Below are 23,404 nucleotides of genomic sequence, written 5' to 3'. Positions count from 1 at the left end.
AAGCCAGAACACATTACCTCATAGGCTTTGATAAAGGCCCAACTATTAGGATGGAGTTGGGTGGGGGCGACGTTAAGAACCGTCAATATCTCCGCCTCAAAGGAAGTAAAAGGTAACCAAATGTTAAGGGGTTGTATTACGCCGGTATAAAGATAGAAATAATGCGGCGGGTTGTCATTCTTGGAAAATACAAACTCGTCCTCTCTGACGGGTTCGGTTATAATAAGGTCTTCATGAGAGGGGTCTGAAAGCTTGACGGCTTTCCTAAAGCTCCTCACCATTTCCGTGTTTGTATACTTTGAAGAAACTTCCATGGTGACGGGAGTATAACCAGCAACAACCAGATCTCGACAAGGATTCTTCCGCTTTCCTGTGAAAGAGGAAGGGGAGATTATGACGCAATCACTGTCATTACCACTATCAACACTACTACTATCACTATCACTATCACTACTACTACTCCCAACATCAAAACCCCATAATTCCGAGTAAAATCCTCGGCTATTAAGTACACCATTAGCCCTAGTATAATGGGCGCGAACTTGTTGCGCCCATTCGAGATAACTAGGAGCAGAAATAGGAACCCTCCCCTCATTATCGTCTAACTCTCTCAAAATAACCATCTTCCTAAACCTAAATCAGAAAACTAGGGTTCCTACGCAAAACAGGCCAAATCGGCGAAAAGGAACAAGGTATAAAAGAAAGAATACCTCAAAGAAATTGACAAAGCTGGGAGCGTCCTAACACGTAGCGTTGAACAAAGGCTTGCTGGAGAATCGAAGAAGGATATGCGAAAAAGAGTACGGATTTGCGAGAAGAAACAAGCAAAGGGAAGGAAACAGAGGTACTATTTAAAGAGAAAAACCTTTTCGGTTGTTCGAAGTCCAGAAGTTGAAGCAAGAGGTAACGCACGCGTCGTCGGATTAAATACGTGTCAAAGCGCGTATCTCGAGAATAAACCTTAGAAGATTTATCGTCAGATAACTAAACACGACGCCTACAGGCGGGGAGAGTGGCGCCATTCTTTAAAGTTTGATTCGCCTTAGGGGCGCGACAAAGATATCCAAAACAACGCCAAACGAGAAAAAGCCAAAAATCAAGGAAAGACAAGACATAAAATAATGCATTCTACTCAAAGCAAGAAAGAAAAATCTTTATTATTAGCAGAAAATGGAAAGTACAACGAGGAGAAACCAAGGTTACATGGAGAAATCCTAAAATCCTATCAATCAGACTCCGAATCCTTTTGCACAGGCTCAGGGAAAGTCATCTTGGATTCCACGGTGACCCGGGACCCCCCTTCTTCACTGGATGAGGAAGCACGAAGCTCAGGAGGAACATAGGTCTCCAGAAACGAAACGTAGTCCTCATCACCACTACCAGAATCGGAGGTATCCGAGGAAAGAACGATAACCTCCACCTTTTTGACATCCTTAGACCTTCGGGAGCGAGTGGAGTTAGAGGTTGAAACCTCAACTCTTTTCTTCCTCCGCTGAGGCGGAGTACTTCTGGCAACAGGTTTTTTCGCATTGTTATTTTCCATGATAAAGATTCAAAATAAGTTGATGAGAATAACAGTTGATATTTATAGCCAATCTTGCCCAACCCTAACATCGTTATTAACGGTCGTAATTAATGCTTGGACGGTCGCAACTACTTTGGTTTGACTGTCTTGAGAACCGTTATTTTTATCTTTCCAAAAAGTCAATGTTTGACCCATTTAAGTTAATGGAGATTTTAGAGGAGGGCGATACTAGCAGAAATAGAAAACAGCGTATAACGGAAAAGGAAAGATTGAAATTCAAATTACTTAAGGGAAATACAACGAAAGCAAAAGGTATGAAGAACAAACAAGGAATGTCCTAAATGCAAAAGAAAATTACAAACATGCAAAGAAAAAAGCGTAAAGGAAAAAGTTGGCGAGCAGGAACTTCATGGCATGGTGGAACCCCCCAATTCACTGGCATCGGCGACGGCGATACGATGCATCTCCTCCAACGCTCGTTTCACCCTTTTCGCCTTCACCATGTTCTCTTCAATAGGCTTCAAATCCTCCCTCAGCTCGTTCTGCTTGTCCAATAGGTCCACCAGGGAGTGACGCCTAGAAATCAGCTTAGTGACATCGTCCCTGATTTCGCCTTGAAGAGCCCTTTTTCTCTTCACAAGCGGCTTCATCTCCTTGTTCAGCAGCGCCAAACGATCGTCCACTCTCCGCTCCTCGTTGAAGCATATCCCTAAGATCTCCTCCTGCACACCCATGGTTTCTTTCGTGATCTCTATCTGACTGTCGACAGCTTCGACAACTTCGGCGTGGCATTCTTTGACATTCTCCACAGCAATCACGAAGGATGCACTATCCTTTAACTCCTTCTCTAGACGCAGCACACTGTCTAGAAAACGCTTCTCTTCCTTGGACAGCCTCCAGCAATAGTCATTAAGCTCTTTGACAAATTCCGAGAATTCACCAAAATCGTCCATTAAGTCCTCCGTACTCAGGGTCAACATACGGCGGAGCCGCTTGATGACGGGGGAAGCAGGGGATTGACCACATTCAAAGGGAGGATTTTTGGGAGACATACTGTAAGAAAGAAAACTGTTAGGTAAGCAGGCGAAAAGGTGATGAGCGGATCCTATCGTCGAGTGATCCATTTTATAGAGGAAATATCTGATCGTGTCATCAGTAAATGGAGAAATGGTTGATAGATACGGCATAGGAGAGCGAGATCGTGCATCAGAAAGTGGGGAAAAACGTGATGAAACCGTTCCCGCGCTACAAATTTTAGAGGGAAAATTCGAATCAAACTCAAGCACTTCACCCCTTTGGACTTCGTGCTTGGGGGGCTGTGGACTGGGCAATGGGCTTAAGGAAATATCCAATAAGCCCAATTAGAGTAAAAAGGATGATAAGCCCAAAGCAGGTAAAACACAAGACAGGCGATTAGAAGCTAGGGCGCGACCATCAATTCTAAGACAACGCCAAAAAAGGATTGGATTCTGCGTTACTGAAAATATCTTCTCCTTCCTTGCATCAACCGCTAATTTAAGAAGGAAGAATTAAACTTCTCGCAACTGCCATAGCTTGGAGACCAAGATTCTCATCCCTATTTTCACGCCACACCACCGAAGAAGATGCTAAGGACCGGATTTTTAGGAACCCTTGCTTGGAGAAGAAGACTGGAAGCTCTATAAATAGCTCCATACTCTCATTTGTAAAGGGACGAATTCTGACTTATTAAACTCCCAGGGTTGTTGGGATTGAACTGAGTGTATTCACACCATTTGATCAATAATATAAACCCCCTTGTTTTTTACCAGAACAATAACAGTGAAGATACGACTAAGAATTCGAATGTGGTCTATAAGGAAGTCTTCCGTAATATAACATAGTTTTCTTTGTATGAATATTTATCCAAAATTATTGTTGAACTATCGTTTAATGTTACTCAACTTTTTTCATATATCTTATGTTATCGAAATTATCGCATCTTATTTAATCATTATATATCTTACGACTAATCAGACCCGTGCAGTACGGGTCGATGTTCTAGTGAGTACTACTAGTCAAACTGAATAACACATATCTACAAAGCTTCAAAAGAGTAACAATAACATTAGAAATAATATTCTTCGCATTTTTCAAATCTACAATTCCATCAACGAATTATTAAAATTACAACCAAACCCCAAAATAAAACCATCTCAATTTTTTCTTCTCAATCAAATAATCCAAATCATACTTGCAACTCCATTTTTTTAATTTGTGTCATACAGCTTCAATTGCAACCGCATAAACTGCATTTATCTGCAATTCTCTTTAACATCAAAGATCGCGACTGCAACTGCAATTTAAAATCTTCGGTTAACTCTATTGCTAGAGCATAGCCAAAGTCATTGAACGACCACATCAACTGGATTTATCTGTAATTTTCTATAATACCAATAATCACGACATAATCTTAATCGCGACTATAACTGCAATTTAAAATTGTAGGCTAACTTGATTGCTAGAGCACTGCCAAAGGCATCGAACGGTCGAAACTACCTCTTAGCGCTCGAGTTCTACTACTCATCTTCTTCTTCATTGTCATCACACTCCCACCTTCAACTTTACTCCCAAATGGAATCTTAGAAGGTGCAGATGGAAATTTTTCACCCAAACCTTCCCTACTAGCACCACCATTAACAAGTATCCTTGTAATCCCTACATAGTTCAATGACTCAACAATTTGCAAAGCACTCACACCTTTATTAGTCCTTGCTTCAACATCAGCACCTTTCTTAACCAAAAACTCAGTCACATCAGCATGTCCTGATTCAGCTGCACAATGCAAAGCTGTATAACCATCTTCATCTTTTGCATCCAAATCAATACCTTTCTCCACAAGAAACCTAACAGCATCCATTCTTCCTTTGAATGAAGCCCTATGAAGTGATGTCCATCCATTTTGATCCCTTCCATTGATCACTCCACCACTTTCCAAAACCTTTTGGATTGTCCTTACCTCACCTTTTCGCGCAGCCGTGCATAGATTGTCCCCTAAACGAAGCGCATCAAACAGGCGCGAGTGGCCGTTCTCAGCCGCAACATCGAACGCTGTTTTTCCTAATTTGTTTCTCACATATTTTGTAGCTCCTTTATGAAGTAATAACTTTACCATGTTCTCATCTCCATTGGCTGCTGCTATGTGTAAAGGTGTATCACCTTCTCTTGTATTTCGAACATCGGTTCTCGCACCGTTCGCTAACAAAAGCCTAGCACAATCTCTTCTTTTTTCTTCAACAGCTAAATGCAAAGAAGTGTTACCATCTTTTGTTAAAGAGTCAACTTTTGCACCTTTGAGTAAAAGAAGCCTTAGAATCTCCATATGTCCTTCTCTCGAGGCATGATGAATCGGTCGAAAGATCGAAGATTCTGATCCTTCTGTGTTGGCCTTATGAGCTAAAAGAAGCTCAACGATTAATGAGTTGCCCGAGGAAGATGCAGCCTCAAGAGGAGTTGATCCAACACTATTTGTAGCTTCAATATCAGGCTTGAATTCAAGGATCAATTGAACAAGATCAGGTCTATTTTTCGAAATAGCCAAATGAAGCAAAGTTTGACCTTTTGAATCTTTAGAGTTAACTGATTCCCATAAAGGATCACTTTTTTCAAGAACATCTCTTATATCATCCATTGAGTTACCATCTTCAACAAGTTGAGTCAAAATTTGTGAACCAACAAACATGATTTTGATTGCACTATCAATGAAAACTTGTTTTCTTTTGGTAGTGAACCAATCACTTGGAACAGAATCAAACATGGATGAAGGTTCTTTGATAGCTGCTCCTGGAGCAAGAACACTATGTAGAAGGAATGAATCATCTGAAAATGGAAAAGAGTGAGGGAGATTATTATTTGAATTTGAATTTGAACCTTGTTGTTGTGGAGGATGATATGTTATCTCTATGATTAGTGATGCTAATGGTGAAATTATTCCTGATTGAGGTTTAATTGTGTATCTTGTTTTGATTAATGGTTGAATCCTAAATGCAACTGGCATAGTATACATGACATTGTTTAAGGTTATTTTTCCTTGACATTTTTGTCCTTGTTCAACTCTTATTAGTACTATGTTTGATGGTTCTAATCTTATGAGTCTATCCATTTTTTGGTTTTGGTTTTGGCTTTGTATTGGTTTTTCTCTTCTTTTTTTTTTATGTTTAGTAACACTTTTGGATCTGTTGTTGTTGATTGATGTTTCACAACACTTTTGGTTTATGATGGTTTAAGGTTTAAGGAAGATTTTTGTTGTTGGTGGTGGTAAGGTTGGAAGTAGAAGCGTAAGGAAAAGAAGTGAAGGAGAAGAGAAAAGTGATGAAAGGAATTGTGATGTGAATTGGTGAAGGGGTTTGGTGAAGAAGTGATTTTATTTTAAGGTAAAGCTTGAATGAAAAGATTGAAACTATAGGGGCCGGCTATAACTAGAATGTGCCAAGTGGTGATGAAAATAACAATGATAGACTTGTTCTATTGGGCTTCTTTTTATTTTTAATTTTTATAAAAAAATTAGGTGAGTTAAGTCTCGAGAGCTCACCAGAGTCAAAGACAAAGCATCAAGGTTTTATAGACTGCTGATCAAAGTACTTACAGATTACTCACTAAGGAAATACTTATGCTAACAGTAGAAGTTGAACACAAGTTTCTACGGAATATGAATCAACTTTTTATCGACTGAACGAACTTGCATTTGCGCGGTTTATGAATTTTTGTGTCTAAATTGAATAATTTAGTTGTATAACTTTTCTTGGAAAAGGACTTTGGTTGTTTAAGTTAAAAGGGTAATAAATTAATCTTTTGTTGCTTGTGATACTCTAAGCTTTCATTGTTTTTATTGTATGATATTTTGTATTGAAAAGGCCAAATTTGTTGTTTAATAATCTTATTCCTAAGTTTGTTTGGTGAGAATATTGTATAGGTATATTAGAATATTATGTGGCCATACGAGGCTCTAACAAAACACTGAATTGGGTTAAATATGTATAGTAATCCTCGAAAAATTTGTTTTTGTCAAGTAATTTTTTTGTCACAATTTGATTTATCATCTATGAAAATGTCTCAACTTTGGTTTTTTACCAAATTAACTTTACCAAGTGTTATCCATATAAATATAACTCGGTTGATAAAAGTATTGGAATATGTAGAAGTCGGAATTTAAATTTAAGATTCTTCACTTATTCATTTTAAGGGACACGTCCAATTCTGATTACTAGACTATTTGAGAAAAAAATACCAAAAACTAAGTAAATGCAACTGAATTTTATGCAAACAATTGTTGCTTGCAAACTATCTAATTATATGAATTATGAAGTGGGTATTTTATTTTTTGTTGTAAATAGACGAAATGAAAAAGTCATTATAAACTCACACACATAAGTGAGAGAGCTGGAATTCAAACCCCGATTATGATGTCCAGTATATGAAGTGAATATTCTTTTTTTGTTTTGGTGTTTACCAACAGTACTATCTGGTCAACTGAACCGCTTAATCTGGTTCGAGGGTCAATTCTAGCATCAAGTGGTTCCAACCCCCTCCCGATGATAGTTGCGGGTATCCGAACTGTGGTCCTCCTACCAAGTCTAGTATCAATTATTGCTGGACCAACTAACGAACGGTAGATTAATTTTTATTTTTTTATAATGAAAAAGATTAATTCTATTAAAAAATATGTAAACATATTAAAATCAATTTTAACGCTACTATAAGAGCATGTTCAATAAGAGTATCAAAGACAGTTTCATAGCCTAATGATTTGTATCTTATTGTTTTTTATCATTGGAGTTCCATGACATGGCATAGGTTATAAAATTTATGATACGGAAAGGTATACCGTATCGTCAGTTTAATATCATCAATTTAAGTTAAAAAAATAAATATACTAGGGAGCAAAATAAATTGATTTGTATCTTATTGTTTGTTATTAATGTATGATACTGAAAGTGGTATCATCATTGGAGCAAAATATGTATGAGTTGTATAAGTACTATTACATGGTATTGTAGAAATCACATATTAGTAATATATAGTATCCAAAATGATATCACTATTAGAGATGCTCTAAGTAATTTTAGTGCTCTAAAGGTGGAACAATAAATATACTATAACTTGCTACCAAAAGATACACTATAAATACGTTAAGATATTTGGTCTTTTTCTTTCTGTTTTTCCTATGTATTATTAAATTTATTTATAATATGAATATGAAAATGATGGTTTGAATAAGTACAAAAAGGTATAATAATTTTGGTTTGGCAATTTAGGAAAATATTCAAGTGTGACCAACAAGAAATAGAATATTTTATATGATTCTGAGTATGCAATGTACAATGGTTTACTAAGCCAACTATGATATGAATATTTTATAGTGAGGTCACCTAATTACTTTTTTATCGAAGAAAATAAAAATTATAGTGTGAGGTCACTAACTATATTATATTTAAGATTCTCTAGTGTTGCTTTCTGCTTTGTTTTCATAAGTTGTTTTGTCTTGGGCCTTAATTAATTAAAACAATATTAAAAAAGATTTTGTTACAAAAAATGAACACTAAAAAAATGCATAACTATACATACTCCATTGTCATATTAATTTGCTTATAAGGTTTCATACATTTTTCGTGTTTAGATCTGTATGTTTCTATCCAAAGCATACTATAATTTGCTTTATATTGTAAGGGATTGAGTACCCCTTATACTCCCTTATAATAATATTTTGCTTATAATATATATATATATATATATATATATATATATATATATATATATATATATATATATATATATATATATATATATATATATATATATTGTAAGATAAGTTTTATTTACAAAGTACTCTTAATAACAGTAGTTAGCAAAGTAGTTAGAGTATCTTCAAATTAGGATATCAAAGTAGATTTTAGAGAAATATGAAAATGTTCTTTATTTATATGTAGGGGATGTAGTTTGAACTCCGGCCATCTCACTTATCCACTTTAAGGGTGGAATTTCTAGCCACTAGGTTACTTGCCCCTAAAAAAAAGTAAAATGTCTTTTTTTATAAACAAAGCAAAATAATGTATTCACGGTTCGATCTCCCGAAACTACGATCGGAAGGGGGCTGAAGTCAGAACGGACCCCCGAACAAGATTAAACTGGTGGTGAAAGAAAAAAAGTAAATAAATAATGTATATGAGTTGCACAAGTATAATATATCGTTGTAAGGAACTACTTATTAGTAGTGTACAAACTTATGTAATTTTTTTTAAAAAAAATACCATTCAATAAAGAGAAAAATGTAATAGAAAAAGTCAAAATGTATCCGAAATATCTATGTGAGCTTAACTCGGTTAGCAAAGGCATTGTATATATATTATGCAGGAGTCAGGGTTCGAACTCAGACACTCCATTTATTCGTGAAAATGTATCCTAAACATATATACAGTACAATAATATTGGACAATAATTCATCGTTTATTTCTCTTTGGAGTTAGGAATCCATGCATATCTACATGCATAGCCACTTTGCTTATGGACCAATTCAGTTCAATATTATTTTTTTGGAGGCAATGGAGATATATATATTTTTTCTAATTCCATCCATTTGTCACTCCTAAAAATATTCCTATATATGGAATATTAGCTGTAACCTATTGTTGTTTGATGGAGAGTCTTTGACAAATTGATGAATTCTGTCTACATCTATAGGCATGCATAAACCAAGAGGCACGCATGGTTTGTTTCAAGTAATTGTCCCACCATTTTAATTTGTGGTACATTATTCTACCCTAAATGTATATATTGTAAATTATATACACGTTTTAATTTGTATATATGGAAAAAGGAAGGATCAATATCAAGGCCGGTTTCAAGGTATGGAACTTAAGCAAAGTTTTAGCTCTCCAAGAAAATATTAAGGACGGGTTAAATATGTTTTTTTTCCTATAAAATTATCAAAAGTTTTTTGAAAAAAGTGGCATGTTATGGTTTGTACAAAATTTTTATGCATGCAGTTTTAGTTCCTGTTATTTTTAAAAATTGTTTAATTATCTTTAAACTTTAAAAATATTGAATACTTTATTTCATTCATGTTTAGAATACTATTAATGGTCCGTTTGATTTAGAAAATGTAAGTAGTGAATATAACAGTATTATAAGACAGAGCAACATAGGACAAATATTTAAGATATATAATAAATTTTATCTTGTAAGATGTTTGGTAGACGGAATATTATTTTGATATATTAGACAACTTATGTAGAGAACAAATTGTAGGATATTTTAGAATTTATTTCTAAAGTTTATTATTATTATTATTAATTACTATTGATAATACTTGAGTTACGTTTTAAGTTGCTATTTACATGTAATATTACTCCATTAATTCTAATAAATAGGAATCATAATTTTGCTCGAAGGAAGAGAATAGTGCAAAGTTAACATATGAAAGGGGATCCTATGTATGGCTTATATATAAGGTTATGTTCTCTAGAGGTAGAACGGGGGAATAATGAAAATGAGTAAAATAATAATACTAAGTTCTCATGAGCATCCAAAAGTAGTTCTATGAGACCTTGCTAATTCACGTGCAGTGTTAGTAAGATGTGACTGTTGTATCCTGGAGGGTATTAGCTATAAGGCCAACTGCACCGGGTAACTTACCTGTGGTGGCGAAATACTCTTAAGCCCAGTGCATTTGCACGCCTCAGTCAAAATCGATAAGCTTTTCTTCTTCTCTAATTTATTTTATTATTAGTCATATTTATTTGTTCTAATATTTCTTTGATTTATTATTATTGAAATAATTCTATGTCAAATATTTTTCCAACAATCTTAAGAGTAATTCTTTGGCATAGAATTATTATTAAAAAAAGTATACTTGTTACTAATTCTATTTTTAGATTTGTTTATGCCGCTGCTGATGAAAGATGATTGGAGTGACATGTTGTGATGATCTTGACCTCTAGTTAAAATTGAAAAACTGTGAGCAGTATAGCAGCTTGGTGAACTTAATTATACGGGAAAATGATGAATAAATTTCTGAAAGTTGTACCTTGTATATTTCATCCAGGTTCTATCTATTCTACCTTGTTTAGTTCTCTTTGTTTAAAAATGATTTATATGTCCTTGAGTGTCAATTTGTGCCCCTATGAATTGGGGGATATGAATACTTAATTTTTGTGGAAATTATATGATTGTGTTGAATTTTTCCGAAAATATAGTAGTGTAGTTGAAAGGTATTAGCATTTTTTAATATATACTGATCTTACTTATACTTGTTTACAATGATATATTTGGGTTGATATATGAACTTGTATTTTTTATGATTGCTGCCATATAAGGAATGCCGTGTCTTTGCTATGCGTTTGAAAGGGTAATTAGTTACACCATTATATCATGTTAGTATATAGTGTTACAAATTTATTTGTTATTCGATCATGATAATGGAAGAGTTTTGGTTTCCATGACTTAGAATCTCAGCAGAAATGCATGTGTAGGAATTTGTGATATTATTTAGTCTCAATTACTTGATTAATGGAGTTAATTATTAATTATGTGAAAATTGATATGACTTTTATAACTGAAAAAGTAAAATTTTGTAGGTATAAAATTTATTGATATGTGCACTTCAATTTGTGTAAAATGGTTTTTGATTGGTGAATTTAAGCTAATGTGTTTGAATATCAAAAGCGTGATAATTTTTTACTTTATGGTTGAAATATTATTGCGTTTATTTTGCCTAATATCTATAGTGTGCACTAATTATAAATTAAGTGATGCAGTAAGTTTTAGTTGCCACTAGAGCATAATAATATTGGAATTTGGAAACATTGAGTTTCTCGAGAATGGACACTTGCATCTATTATGTATTGAGAAACCATTGGACATATTTGAGCCCAAGATTTTAATATTTGAGAGATATTATGAAATATAGAAAAGTATATATATATTGTGGAGTATCCATTGTATTAGAATAATACAATGATGATTAATAATAAAACTTTTGATAAGAATATAAATATTTAAGTGGATAAATTTCTCCAATGTGGGGGTTTGTCGCTTGAAATTATTTCGAGTAGACTTGAATAAATAATTTTCTTGGAGAATTAATTATATCAAATGTGGGGGTGTTGTCACTTGAAAATTTTCAAGTAGACCTATATAATAAATTTAATTTCTCCTTTGTGAGAATGTTTGTTGCTTAGAATTTATCTAAGTAAACCTATGATAATATATCATGAATGTATATTCGGAAATAAATGAGATATTGACTAAGAGACGTCTTAGTCAATGAATTCTTTGTGATTTTGTGAAACAGCGCGTTGTTGAGTGATATATATAAAGGATCCTGTGATAATCCCACTGAGCAAGAAACTAGTGGATGATATATACATCGAGGGGGATGGATTTATGTCCAATACAAAAATTGAGAGTGATGGTAACCCAACATAGATTGTGAAAATTCGCAAGGCTGTGTTCATATGGGTAAGAACAAGTCACTTGTCAATTTGAGGAGACACTATCCAATTTCTATTTAAGTTCATCCCTATGGTGTAGGATAGTGTATACTGCAGCGATGGAGGTTGAGTTTTTCTCTTAATGAATCTATAGCTCATGAATGAGTGGTGTGCTTGACTGTGGTGTACACTTGATAGATTCACCTATATGAGTGTTGAGGTGGAGCCGCCTCTATGAAAGCTTGGACAGACTTTCTAGAGCCACTCATGAAATCCAGGTATAGGTGCAAGGCCAAAAATGCACCACACCGCGTTGAACAACTTTGGACGAGAGATCAATGTGAGTGATGAGATCACTGATTCACATACGGAATGAGGTTCATAGAGGTCATAATCTCACCGACATTCTAGTGGATCAAATTTTATTTGCTCTATGTACTAGTTCATAGTCCAAAAGACACTAGTGCTTATGCGTTGATGTCTCACGCTCTTGAGAACATTTTAAAACTTCAAACTTTAAAATAAATTGTGGGGGATTGTAGGATATTTTAGAATTTATTTCTAAAGTTTATTATTATTATTATTATTATTATTAATTACTATTGATAATACTTGAGTTACGTTTTAAGTTGCTATTTACATGTAATATTACTCCATTAATTCTAATAAATAGGAATCATAATTTTGCTCGAAGGAAGAGAATAGTGCAAAGATAACATGTGAAAGGGGATCCTATGTATGGCTTATATATAAGGTTATGTTCTCTAGAGGTATAACGGGGCAATAATGAAAATGAGTAAAATAATAATACTAAGTTGGCTTAATTAGTAAAATGGTCCCTTAAAGACATTTTTGGTTTCATATTGGTCCCTTAAAGAAAAAAAGGTCCAAATAGGTCCCCTAAAGAAAAAAAAGTCCGAATAGGTCCCTTAAAGACATATCCGTTAATCAGTTTGGTCCTATTTAGACCTCTTTTTAGGGACCAAACTGATTAACGAATATGTCTTTAAGGGACCTATTCGGACTTTTTTTTCTTTAAGGGACCTATTTGGACATTTTTTTCTTTAAGGGACCAATCTAAAACCAAAAATGTCTTTAAGGGACCATTTTATCAATTAAGCCTACTAAGTTCTCATGAGCATCCAAAAGTAGTTCTATGAGACCTTGCTAATTCACGTGCAGTGTTAGTAAGATGTGACTGTTGTATCCTGGAGGGTATTAGCTATGAGGCCAACTGCACCGGGTAACTTACCTGTGGTGGCGAAATACTCTTAAGCCCAGTGCATTTGCACGCCTCAGTCAAAATCGATAAGCTTTTCTTCTTCTCTAATTTATTTTATTATTAGTCATATTTATTTGTTCTAATATTTCTTTGATTTATTATTATTGAAATAATTCTATGTCAGATATTTTTCCAACACAAATAAAGATGTCTCATGGTTTAGTGTGGGAGAAGAATTTCAATTTTTGTTCAATCCCAGTAACTTTTTTAAAATCAAACAGTACCAGTGAAGTTGTCATGTACAATCCCTTATTTTTTAGCAGATCAAACGCATTCTAAAAATTTCTTTACAAAATTTTAGAATATTTTAAAATGAGAAGAATTAAATATGAATTTTTAAAATTTCCAAACATAAAAATAAAAGTAATAAAATATATTCTCGACTTAAAAATCAAACTTTTAGTTTGTTTTTTTTTTTAGAAACTTTGTATAATGTTCTAAATATGTTTGCAAAATAATCATTTAAAAATACACATTAGTTTAACAGCATAAAATTACTTGCATAATAATGTGAGGATTTTACAGGGATCAAAACATATTTAACCCTAGTATGTAAGCTTATTAGTCCACAAGAGGGAAAAAAAAGCCTCCGGAAAATGTGAGGATTTTTTTTTGTCAAGTAACCTAGTGGTAAGAATTTCACTTTTAAAGTGAAATAGTGGGAATACCAATGTTCGAACCTCGTTCCCTGCATTTTACATGCAATGTCCTTATCAACCGAATTATGTTCACGGTGAATGGAAAAAATCACTTTGAGACTTTGTATAAAAAGTATTTGTTTGCACTTTTCGCTCTTTTGAGTAACGACTACAAAAAAATATTTTTTTAAGCAAAAATGTCTCATTTTGAAGTTTATTTCATTTTATGTTTGGTCGGTCCTAATCAATATACTTAAACGGCAATCGTTTTTAAATTGGATTTTTTTTTCTTCTTTTTGGTAAAAAAAATTGGATTTCTTTATAGCATTTTCTAAAGCTATATCACAGACGTATGTTTAGTGTCCGTTTGGCCCTACTTTTTTTTTACTTTTTTCTTCTCCTTAAAAGTAGTAAAGAGGTAAAAAATTGTGTTTGACACAACTTCTCCTTATTTTCTATTTCTTTACTTTATTTATCTAATTCTTTTAAGGAGAAACATGGTCAAATACAATTTTCTAATTCTCTATTTTTTTTAAGGATAAGTAGAAAAGTAGAAAATTAAGTAGGGTCAAACGGGGCCATATCACAGTAAATTTGGCAACTAAATATTATGTCTAAAAATCAAAACAAAAATTACCCATTTCGTATTTTATATTTATATTATTAATTAACCTACTAATAAATTTTTTTTGAAGGAACCTGCTAATAAATTTATCAACTAAATATTATGTCAAAAAATCAAAACAAAAAGGCTCAAATGCAGTTTTGCCCCCCCCCCCTATTTTGATTAAATCGGAATTTTACCCCCCTGTTTTAAAACGCGGACTTTTACCCCCCCCCCCCCCCCATTTTAGAATTTTTTGGATTTTGCCCCCCTAAAATTCTGCTTTCAAGTCACAACTTCAAAGCTTCGCACACAACTCAATTTGGATCAGTAATTCACCAAACGGATATCAAAATGACCGTAATTGAGTTATCTTTCCACATAATCAAACCTCACTAAATTAGCAGTTACAAAAAAAGATTAATTACCGTTTTAGTGAAGGTATGTCCCCCAAAATTCTGCATTCGAGTCACAACTTCAAAGCTTCGCACACAACTTAATTTGGATCAATAATTCACCAAATGGATACCGAAATGACCATAATCGAGTTAGCTTTCCACAGGATCAAACCCCACTAAATTTGGAGTTACAAAGAGAGATTAATTACAGTTTTAGTGGGGGACATACCTTCACTAAAACGGTAATTAATCTCTCTTTGTAACTCCAAATTTAGTGAGGTTTGATTCTGTGGAAAGATAACTCGATTACGGTCATTTTGATATCCGTTTGGTGAATTACTGATCCAAATTGAGTTGTATGCGAAGCTTTGAAGTTGTGACTTGAAAGCAGAAATTTAGGGGGGGCAAAATCCAAAAAATTCTAAAACAGGGGGTAAAAGTCCGCTTTTTAAAACAGGTGGGGTAAAATTCCGATATAATCAAAATAGGGAGGGCAAAACTGTATTTAAGCCAAACAAAAATTATCCACTTCGTATTTTATACTTATATTATTAATTAACCTACTAAATATTGCAATCCATCTATGTACTTGAAGGGGTATCGGTCCTAAAATTAAAGGCTTTTCCACTATCCATCAAGGTCAAATGTGTCTTGTAAAAAAATTACTAGGTAAAATGTGTAAGGAAAAAAAAAAAAACAAAGTTCATGCATCGAAGAAGTTTATTTATTCAGAAAAATAAATGCATTGGTGAAGTTGTAGAGACACACTACTGTATATTAGGATCCTCCTCTACGATACCCTTTTGTTATTGCTTTCTCAAATGTTTATATCATTGATTCATAAATGGTTATGTTATGTTAAGAGTCTCGTATCCGACGTGAAATAGTCTGAATATATACTAATGAGTGAAAGTAATTTTTATCTTACAAGTTAGTTTTATAGGGGTCGAGCTAATTCTCAATTTTAAGATGGTAGCAGAGTCTCCTTCACAATTCGTTGAACCATCTGCTATCAAATTTCTGATCGGGTCACATACCATTTATATCCTCAATCAAGCCCAATAATATTGGATGCGAGAAGGTGTGTAAAAGTTTCACAAAGATTGCAAGATGACATGAAATATATGTTTATAAGTGAGGACAATCTTCACCTTACAAAACAGATTTTGTAAAGTTGAGTTAGACTTAACTCTTCATATGTTTATAAGTGAAGACAATTTTCACCTTACAAAACAGATTTTGTAAAGTTGAGTAGACTTAACTCTTCATTAATCACTATAAGAGATTAATACACATGTTCTTCGGACCCAAAAAAAATGATTAACATATATGAGTAACTATATCAATGAAAATATTGAAACTACCTATATAAGTGTGACTATCCTTATAAGAGCGTTAACAATATCCTAGTTAGAATTAGGATTGGCCTCTCTCCTCTCCTCTTCTAAGTTCTAACATTAGTCGTCATCACTCTTTTCTTCTTCTTAGTTTATTGAAGAGGGGTTATTTTAGGTCAAATCTTGACCTGAAATCACCCTTCCAAATTGTTTTTTCTTTCCCGTTATATTAAATGAGTGTGATTTTTCACATATTTGTTTGTTTTGGTGTATTTTGTTGTCCACCTTTGTGCGGTGTATTTGGTTGACCCGTCTTTGTGCGGTGTTCATTTGTTTCAGGTTGAAGGATTAATTTTGATCAAGTGCAAATGCATTCAATGTCGACTTTTATGTCATCAACACTACAGATCTGGAGGCATGAACATTCCAGACACTTCAATATAGTCATATTCGTAGGCTTATGTAATTGGCTGTTTTATGATATTAACATGGATGCTATGAGTTTGTTCGCAAATTCATTCTTTGTGTTTTTAGCAAATTTGAATTTGTATTACATCGATGTACTCTATCAATTTGAATGAATCAATATCATTTATTTTTAGTCATAAAAAGTCTGTAAATCGCAAAGGGACAATTAATTTCGGGTTTATCTTATAAGAAGGATAAAAAAAAGTACTTATAGTAGCTGTATTACTTTATGGTAGAATTCTGAATTATTAGGACATCCTTCCTTTTAAGAATTAGACAGTTAACACCGAAAATGTTGCATGCATTATTTAGTGGTTGCATATTTAGGGTGTTTGTTAAGTACTATTATGACTTGAGAGTTGAAACATTGTTAAGAGATTAATTCTATGGGATCCAAACATAAGAAATTGAGAGTAGATAAAATCAACTTGGCAAAAAAAAATTCAAATTCTTTTCTTTTTTTTTCATTTTTTTTAGTGATAAAAACACACACACACATCATTATATAATTTAATAACCATTCATGAAATTTCATCTATTAAATTTTTTTTGAAGCTAAATTAGTCCACCCAAATTGGCGCCAGAGAGAATCGAATCTCAGACCTCAAGAGGAGCACACTCACAGGTCCCAAGCCAATACCAATGCACCAACCCAAGTGTGATTAAGTGTGCTCTAGGCATTAGGAACTTGAATCCACCAAATTATCAGCAACATCACAGAAATTCTATCATAGAACACTCATATATCCACTCAATGTTGCAAAATTCTATCATAGAAATTCTACAAGTTAATGGAACATATACCTCTGATAATTCACATGTACTAGATTATTTACATAATTACATTTCTTAAATGCTTGTTTGTTTGTTTGAGAATTAACCTTTTTGGTCACTTTCACATTCATCATGTTGGGTCACGAGGGGGCAACCGAAGATCATCCACATTGAGCTTAAAAATAATTTTATAAGTGAGTTGGACATCACACTTTAACCCAAAACCTTAAGGTGTTTAGACTTATGGGTCCTCTCACTTATAAAGTGTTCAACCTCTATTTTTTTAAGCAATGTGAGACTTAATTCACATATGTCACAACACATCAGCAGCACCAACCTCCTCAATTTGTTCACTCTTAGGAATTAAGGCTCCTCCTAGCCTATTCGCGGTAAAAAAAACTGAAGAAGAAAAAAACAGATTTGGATTTGGTACAGTTACTGTGTGACGCATTAATGCATCTAAATTCTAACCATCTGATCATGAATTGACGGGGGAGATCTTTTAATATTTGTTGTCTTAATATTTAATTTGAGGCGTCCAATCAACGATAGACAGTCAAGATTCAAAACAGCATGAAACCACGTGTTTTTCTTTACAACAGCAGACAATTCAAATCCGAAAAACACTAATATACAAGAGAAAAGAGGTAAGGAATATCTACAATCATAATCATAGAAACAGTAATCATAAGCAAAGGCACATAAAAAATAGACACCGTAATGTAACAATTGCTTGAATTGGTTACCCTGTCTATTTCTAAACCCAGTCATAAATAAACAACTCAAATTCATTACCGTAGAAAACTATGTCAAACTTTTACCTTAGAGAATCCGAGTCCTCAGTTCAAGTAATTCAAGAAACCAACATTCAAACTCAACACACCAAAAATTTCTTATATAGGCTTGTGATTTAGCTTGAGAACAACTCTAGGAGAAACTAGGTAATCAGCAAAATTGTGGGCTCAATTTGGGAACATAACTACAGCAAAATTTTAGATTAGCATAAAACATTCTCTTTAAAATAGTTATGAGGTGTGGATAAAAAAAATAAAACATTTCCCTTGTTTTTCCCTCATTTTTGAGTTAAAAAAATAAAAATTAGATGGACTGGACTTGGGCTTTGTTTGGAAAGCCAGGAAAGGGTGAAAAAATTCGGAACGCGTTTTCCGAATGTTTTTAGTTCAAATTTGGCAAAAATGGAAAAACATGGGTAGGTGAGAAAGTGAGTGGATGAAATGAGAAATTTTCGAAAAAGGTGGCATTTCCGGGCCAGGGCTGAAAATGGATCTGAATGCTAAGATTGGGCTAACCTTCACTCCAATAGAATGGGGAAACGAGCAGAAGCATATTTTGTCTACCATCCCTCGGGGCAAATCCGTGTTCATCACAGGCTCTGCTGAAAGTAGTGTAGTGGCTAAAAAATCCAACTGAGTTAAGCTCACGGGACTTATTTTTTGAGTTTTATTGATCTCTTTTTAATAATATATACTAATAATAGACATTTATATAATTATAAGATTAAGAAAGATATTACTAATAATTAAAATATTTTATTTATGCTAATCTACATCCAAGCCAAACTAAACCAAAGCGATGAGTTGTTTTACAAATTAGCATCTAGTAGTAATAAGTAAACAATAATAAAAAGCAGAAATAGACCATAATCTCTCTCTCTAAATTATTCTTAGTTCATCACTGCATCATCATAAGCAAGAAGAACTTGTAGTGACTCCCATCATACGGTATTGTAGACCGCTGCAAATTAAAAAGAAATAAAGAGCAAATAATTAGTCCATAATGTAGGTTAAAAATTCCAAGTAGATAAATCACACATTGATGATGACATTAATTGGATCAAGAATAAACCGTCTATATTTTAAGTTAGTATTTTTAAAAACAAAAATAAAATTTATATTAAAATTTGTTTAAAAAAACAAAAAAAAAATTATATTAAAATTTGGACTGTTTAAATTTATTTTATTTTTTTGTATAAAAATTTAAGATTAGAAGATAATGTCCTAGTTTAAAAGTAAAGAATATCTTAGAATTTTTACAAATATAATTACATTTGTACCCTTCTAAAAGGACTAATGAGTCCCAAATCTAGAAATTTCTAAATATAACTTATAAGGACTAATGAATAATGATTTCCATTCAAAAGTGTAGTAACATGTATTTAGTCCAAATGAGGACCATATACATTTAGATATTTTACCTTATATTTAATAAGGTGGCTAAGATATTTTATAAAAATTGATAAAAATAAGGAGGCTACTTAATAAAAAAAATTAAATTAAAATTAAAAAAATAAGTATGTGGATTCAGTAAAATCATAAATCGTGCAACCATATAAATCATCTGATCAAGATCAGACTGTTAGAATTTTAAATCTCAAATTTTATATTAAATAAAAAATTAAAATTTATGTTAAAATTTAAATCATATAATTTTAATCAGACAATTTTATAAACGATAACTGCAACTGACTATATCAATCACCGATTGCATCTAATCTATTTCCATAAAATGTGGTTTAAGTTAGAAAAGAGAATATATTTAATCATTAATAATATACTTGTTTTTTTTTTTTGCAAAGGCTACTTAATATAATAAACTTTATTTTCATATAAAAATTCTTGATGATAATAAACTTTGATTATAAAAAAATACAATAGCAAAAAATAAAACACCATTACCTTAATTAACATAGAAAGAGAGAAATTAGAAGATCTAATCACTATCACTGCTGCTGCTACTATCATGATCATGACCATGTTCCTTCTTCTTCTTATCCTTCTTTTTCTTATCCTTTTTCTCACCCTTACCCTTAGATTCATGATCTTCACCACCATGGATCTTATCCTTAATTTTTTCAACTACACCTTCCTTGTGTTCACCTTTGTTCTTATCATCATGGCTTTTTTCTCCCTTATGTTTATCATCATGGCTTTTTTCTCCTTTGTGTTCATCTTCTTTTTTGTGTCCTCCTCCAATATGAAGAGTTTCTCCAATCTTGTTGATGATTCCTGACATTTTTGTGAGACTTTTCTTGTCACTTTTTTTTCTTTGATATTGTTTGTTTGGTATTGCTTTTGTGATATTTTGCTAGTGAAGTGATTCAATTTATAGACATAAATAAAAGTAATGGCAATTAATGTGAATTAATAGATTATATTATATTTTGGCTAAGATTACGGATGTGACCATGTGCGTGTCATATCCGTGTGTATCTCTACGCGTATTATTAATTACTGGACGGTAGAAAATACTATAGATTATTCTTTCTTTCTTTTTTGGCTTAAATGCAGTTTTGGCCCCTCAAGTTTCACAATTGCTTGATTTTAGCCCCCCACATTTCAATTGCTTGATTTTAACCCTCTAAGTTTCACAATTGCTTGATTTTAGCCCTCTAAGTTTCAATTGCTCGATTTTGGCCCCCCAAGTTTACGCCCTTTTGCATTTGCTAGTCCCCCGTTGACTTTTTTGACTATAAATTGCTTATGTGACATTTTAAAAAAATTAAAAATATGTTTTAATTAAAAAATAATAATATTTGCTTTTATAAAAATGTATTAAAAATTGTTTTTTTTAATAAAAAGTTTAATAATTATTTTTTATTTAAAAAAAAGTTTACAAAGTTTTTAAAAATAATTCATAAAATGTTTTTTTTACTTTTTTATATAACAAAATTATTTTACAAACTACATATAATAAAAAATATATTTTATAATTTAGTTTTTAAAAAACAATTCGTAATTTATTTATTTATTTTTAAATACTTATTTAATTTTAAAATGCCACATAACCAATTTTTAATTAAAATATTCAACGGGGGCTAGTAAATGCAAAAGGGGGTAAACTTGGGGGGCCAAAATCGAGCAATTAAAACTTAGAGGGCTAAAATCAAGCAATTGTGAAACTTAGGGGGTTAAAATCAAGCAATTAAAATGTGGGGGACCAAAATCAAGCAATTGTGAAACTTGGGGGGCCAAAACTGCATTTAAGCCTTCTTTTTTTAACAAAAGAGGACCAAAGCCCGAAGAAAAGAAAACTAGGGTATTATTAAATTTTTTTTTTTACAACGTTAGTAATCAGAATCGAACTTAGGAACTGATGTATACTATTCAAATATTTTATCATAAAAAACTTTAATTGAATATTTTTAGGCATGCAAATTTTAGATATATCATAAAAAAACAATCAGAGTTCATTATAAGGAGATTTGACATTAGTAGTAGTATTTAAAGAGAGAATATAATTAGTTAGTCAATTAGCACAACGGTTTTCTTCCGTTCAAGTAGGGTTGAGAATAGGCTAGGCCGAATTAGGCTTTTTCAAGCTTAAATTTGACTTGTCAAAAAATTGAAGGTCCGAAACTGGGTTGTGGCCTTTTGGAAGTCTATGTTAGACTATTTAAAAAAAAAAACAAAAAAAAATGAACATAACTTAATAAATGATTATATTTAAACTTTCTTTTGATACTTAACATGATATTTTAGAGAATTTAACTATATATGACATCATATTTCAATCGTAGTTTATAATAATACATGTATATATATATGTGAAAAATTAATGTAGGTTAATAAATTTAAACTACTGAAAAAGTTAATAGATTTAGACTTTAATTTAAATACAAATTTTAATATATCATAATAATAGTAGTAAAAATATTATTCATATTTATTTAAATAGGTCAGTCTAGTAGGCCTAAAAAGCTTGTTTAATGACATGTAGTATATCGTTTTTAGTTAAATAGCATTATAAAAAAAGTTTTGGTGCTCTATTTAATGAACTGGTCTGACCTAAGTCTATGTAGGCTAGGTCATAGGCTCTTGTAGGCTGATGACAGCCAATTATATGACGTTTTTAGTAGTAGATTAGTATAGTTTTTATAGTAAATAAAGACCAAAGGCAAGCAAATATCGGGAAAAATGAAGACACAAGGACCAGAAGCAAGAAAAGTGGAAAAAGCAGCAAAAAAAGGGCAAAAAAGGAATTAAGTAGCGCATCATCGTACCCACGATGAGTCTAGGCGTGGCGCTATGAGAAACGGGTAAAATTGAAGAAAATCTGCTGAAAATCTTTACCATCGTGGCCACGATGGCTTGTCATCGTGCCACGATGATGACTTGAAAAATAAGCAGAAAATCCCGAGTAAATCTTCCATCGCACCACGATAGGATCCATCGTGGCCACGATGAGGCAAAATTACATGCCATCGTGGCCACGATGGGTGCGATGGATGCGCAGAAAAAATCCAAACCCAGTTGTAAAACTATAAATAGAGTTTTCCTCCTTCACAATTATTCATTCAGAAATATTGAGAACAATTCAATATTCACAAGAGAGTTAGGAGAACTCTAAGGAGGAGGCAAGGAGGCCAAGGAACTCCAAGGCCAATAAGGTTCTTTTTTTTCTGTCTTTGTAATTTATTTTTCCTAGGTTAGGTTGAGTCGAGAAACTCCCTTACGAATGCTTGGTTGTAGTATTTATAATATTTATAAATTTTAGTTATTTCTATTAAAACTCTTTTGTTGTCTGGTTTTAGTTATTTTAATATTGATCACATTAGAATAAAATCTAAGGACCTAGTGGATATCGCATAGGAAACGAAGCTAGTAATCCCGACCGAAGGATGACATATTAAGGCCTACATGAGACCATTAAATTCAGTATCTGCCGTCTTAGTATAGGATTGGAAAGAACGATAATTTCAGCCTTGCAGGGTATGTGACTAGTTTAGGGTATACGTGACAACTTATAATTTAGGGGTCCCCAGGGCGATGAGACCAAAGTTTAAATGAAAAAGTGGAGTTATGGATCATGGTGTCTAAATTAAGATATGGCAACCTTAAACTATGCCCTGTAAAACCTTGTAATAGAAATAGGATAGAAAATACTTCATACCTATTTTCAAGAGTCTAAATCCT

The 23,404-nt window shown here is 32.7% G+C and overlaps 2 protein-coding genes and 1 long non-coding RNA gene across 3 annotated transcripts; 1 reads left to right on the top strand and 2 right to left on the bottom strand.

The window, feature by feature from the left end:
- Positions 1–3,600: 3,600 nt before the first annotated feature.
- On the bottom strand, positions 3,601–6,238 carry LOC123882862 (protein VAPYRIN). The gene has a single exon (XM_045931503.1). It carries the CDS (start codon positions 5,643–5,645, stop codon positions 4,005–4,007), a length of 1,641 nt encoding a protein of 546 aa, XP_045787459.1. The 5' UTR covers positions 5,646–6,238; the 3' UTR covers positions 3,601–4,004.
- A 12,318-nt stretch (positions 6,239–18,556) lies between these two features.
- On the top strand, positions 18,557–19,416 carry LOC123885729. The gene is made up of 2 exons (XR_006801231.1): positions 18,557–18,613; positions 18,727–19,416. It is a non-coding gene; the product is annotated as an uncharacterized LOC123885729 (long non-coding RNA).
- On the bottom strand, positions 19,002–20,596 carry LOC123885728 (dehydrin HIRD11). Its single transcript, XM_045935044.1, has 2 exons — positions 20,168–20,596; positions 19,002–19,226 (listed from the first exon to the last, which is right to left on the bottom strand). Exon 1 carries the CDS (start codon positions 20,502–20,504, stop codon positions 20,202–20,204), a length of 303 nt encoding a protein of 100 aa, XP_045791000.1. The 5' UTR covers positions 20,505–20,596; the 3' UTR covers positions 19,002–19,226; positions 20,168–20,201.
- Between the last annotated feature and the right edge of the window lie 2,808 nt (positions 20,597–23,404).

The sequence above is a fragment of the Trifolium pratense genome, linkage group LG5 (assembly GCF_020283565.1).
Source record: "Trifolium pratense cultivar HEN17-A07 linkage group LG5, ARS_RC_1.1, whole genome shotgun sequence".
Taxonomy (NCBI): domain Eukaryota; kingdom Viridiplantae; phylum Streptophyta; class Magnoliopsida; order Fabales; family Fabaceae; genus Trifolium; species Trifolium pratense.
Note: the sequence above shows the minus strand (reverse complement) of the source record. Positions and strands in the feature narration are given on the sequence as shown.

Coding starts and splice junctions, on each gene's coding strand:
- LOC123882862 (XM_045931503.1), bottom strand. CDS start 5,645: ATGGATAGACTCATAAGATTAGAACCATCAAACATAGTACTAATAAGA.
- LOC123885728 (XM_045935044.1), bottom strand. CDS start 20,504: ATGTCAGGAATCATCAACAAGATTGGAGAAACTCTTCATATTGGAGGA.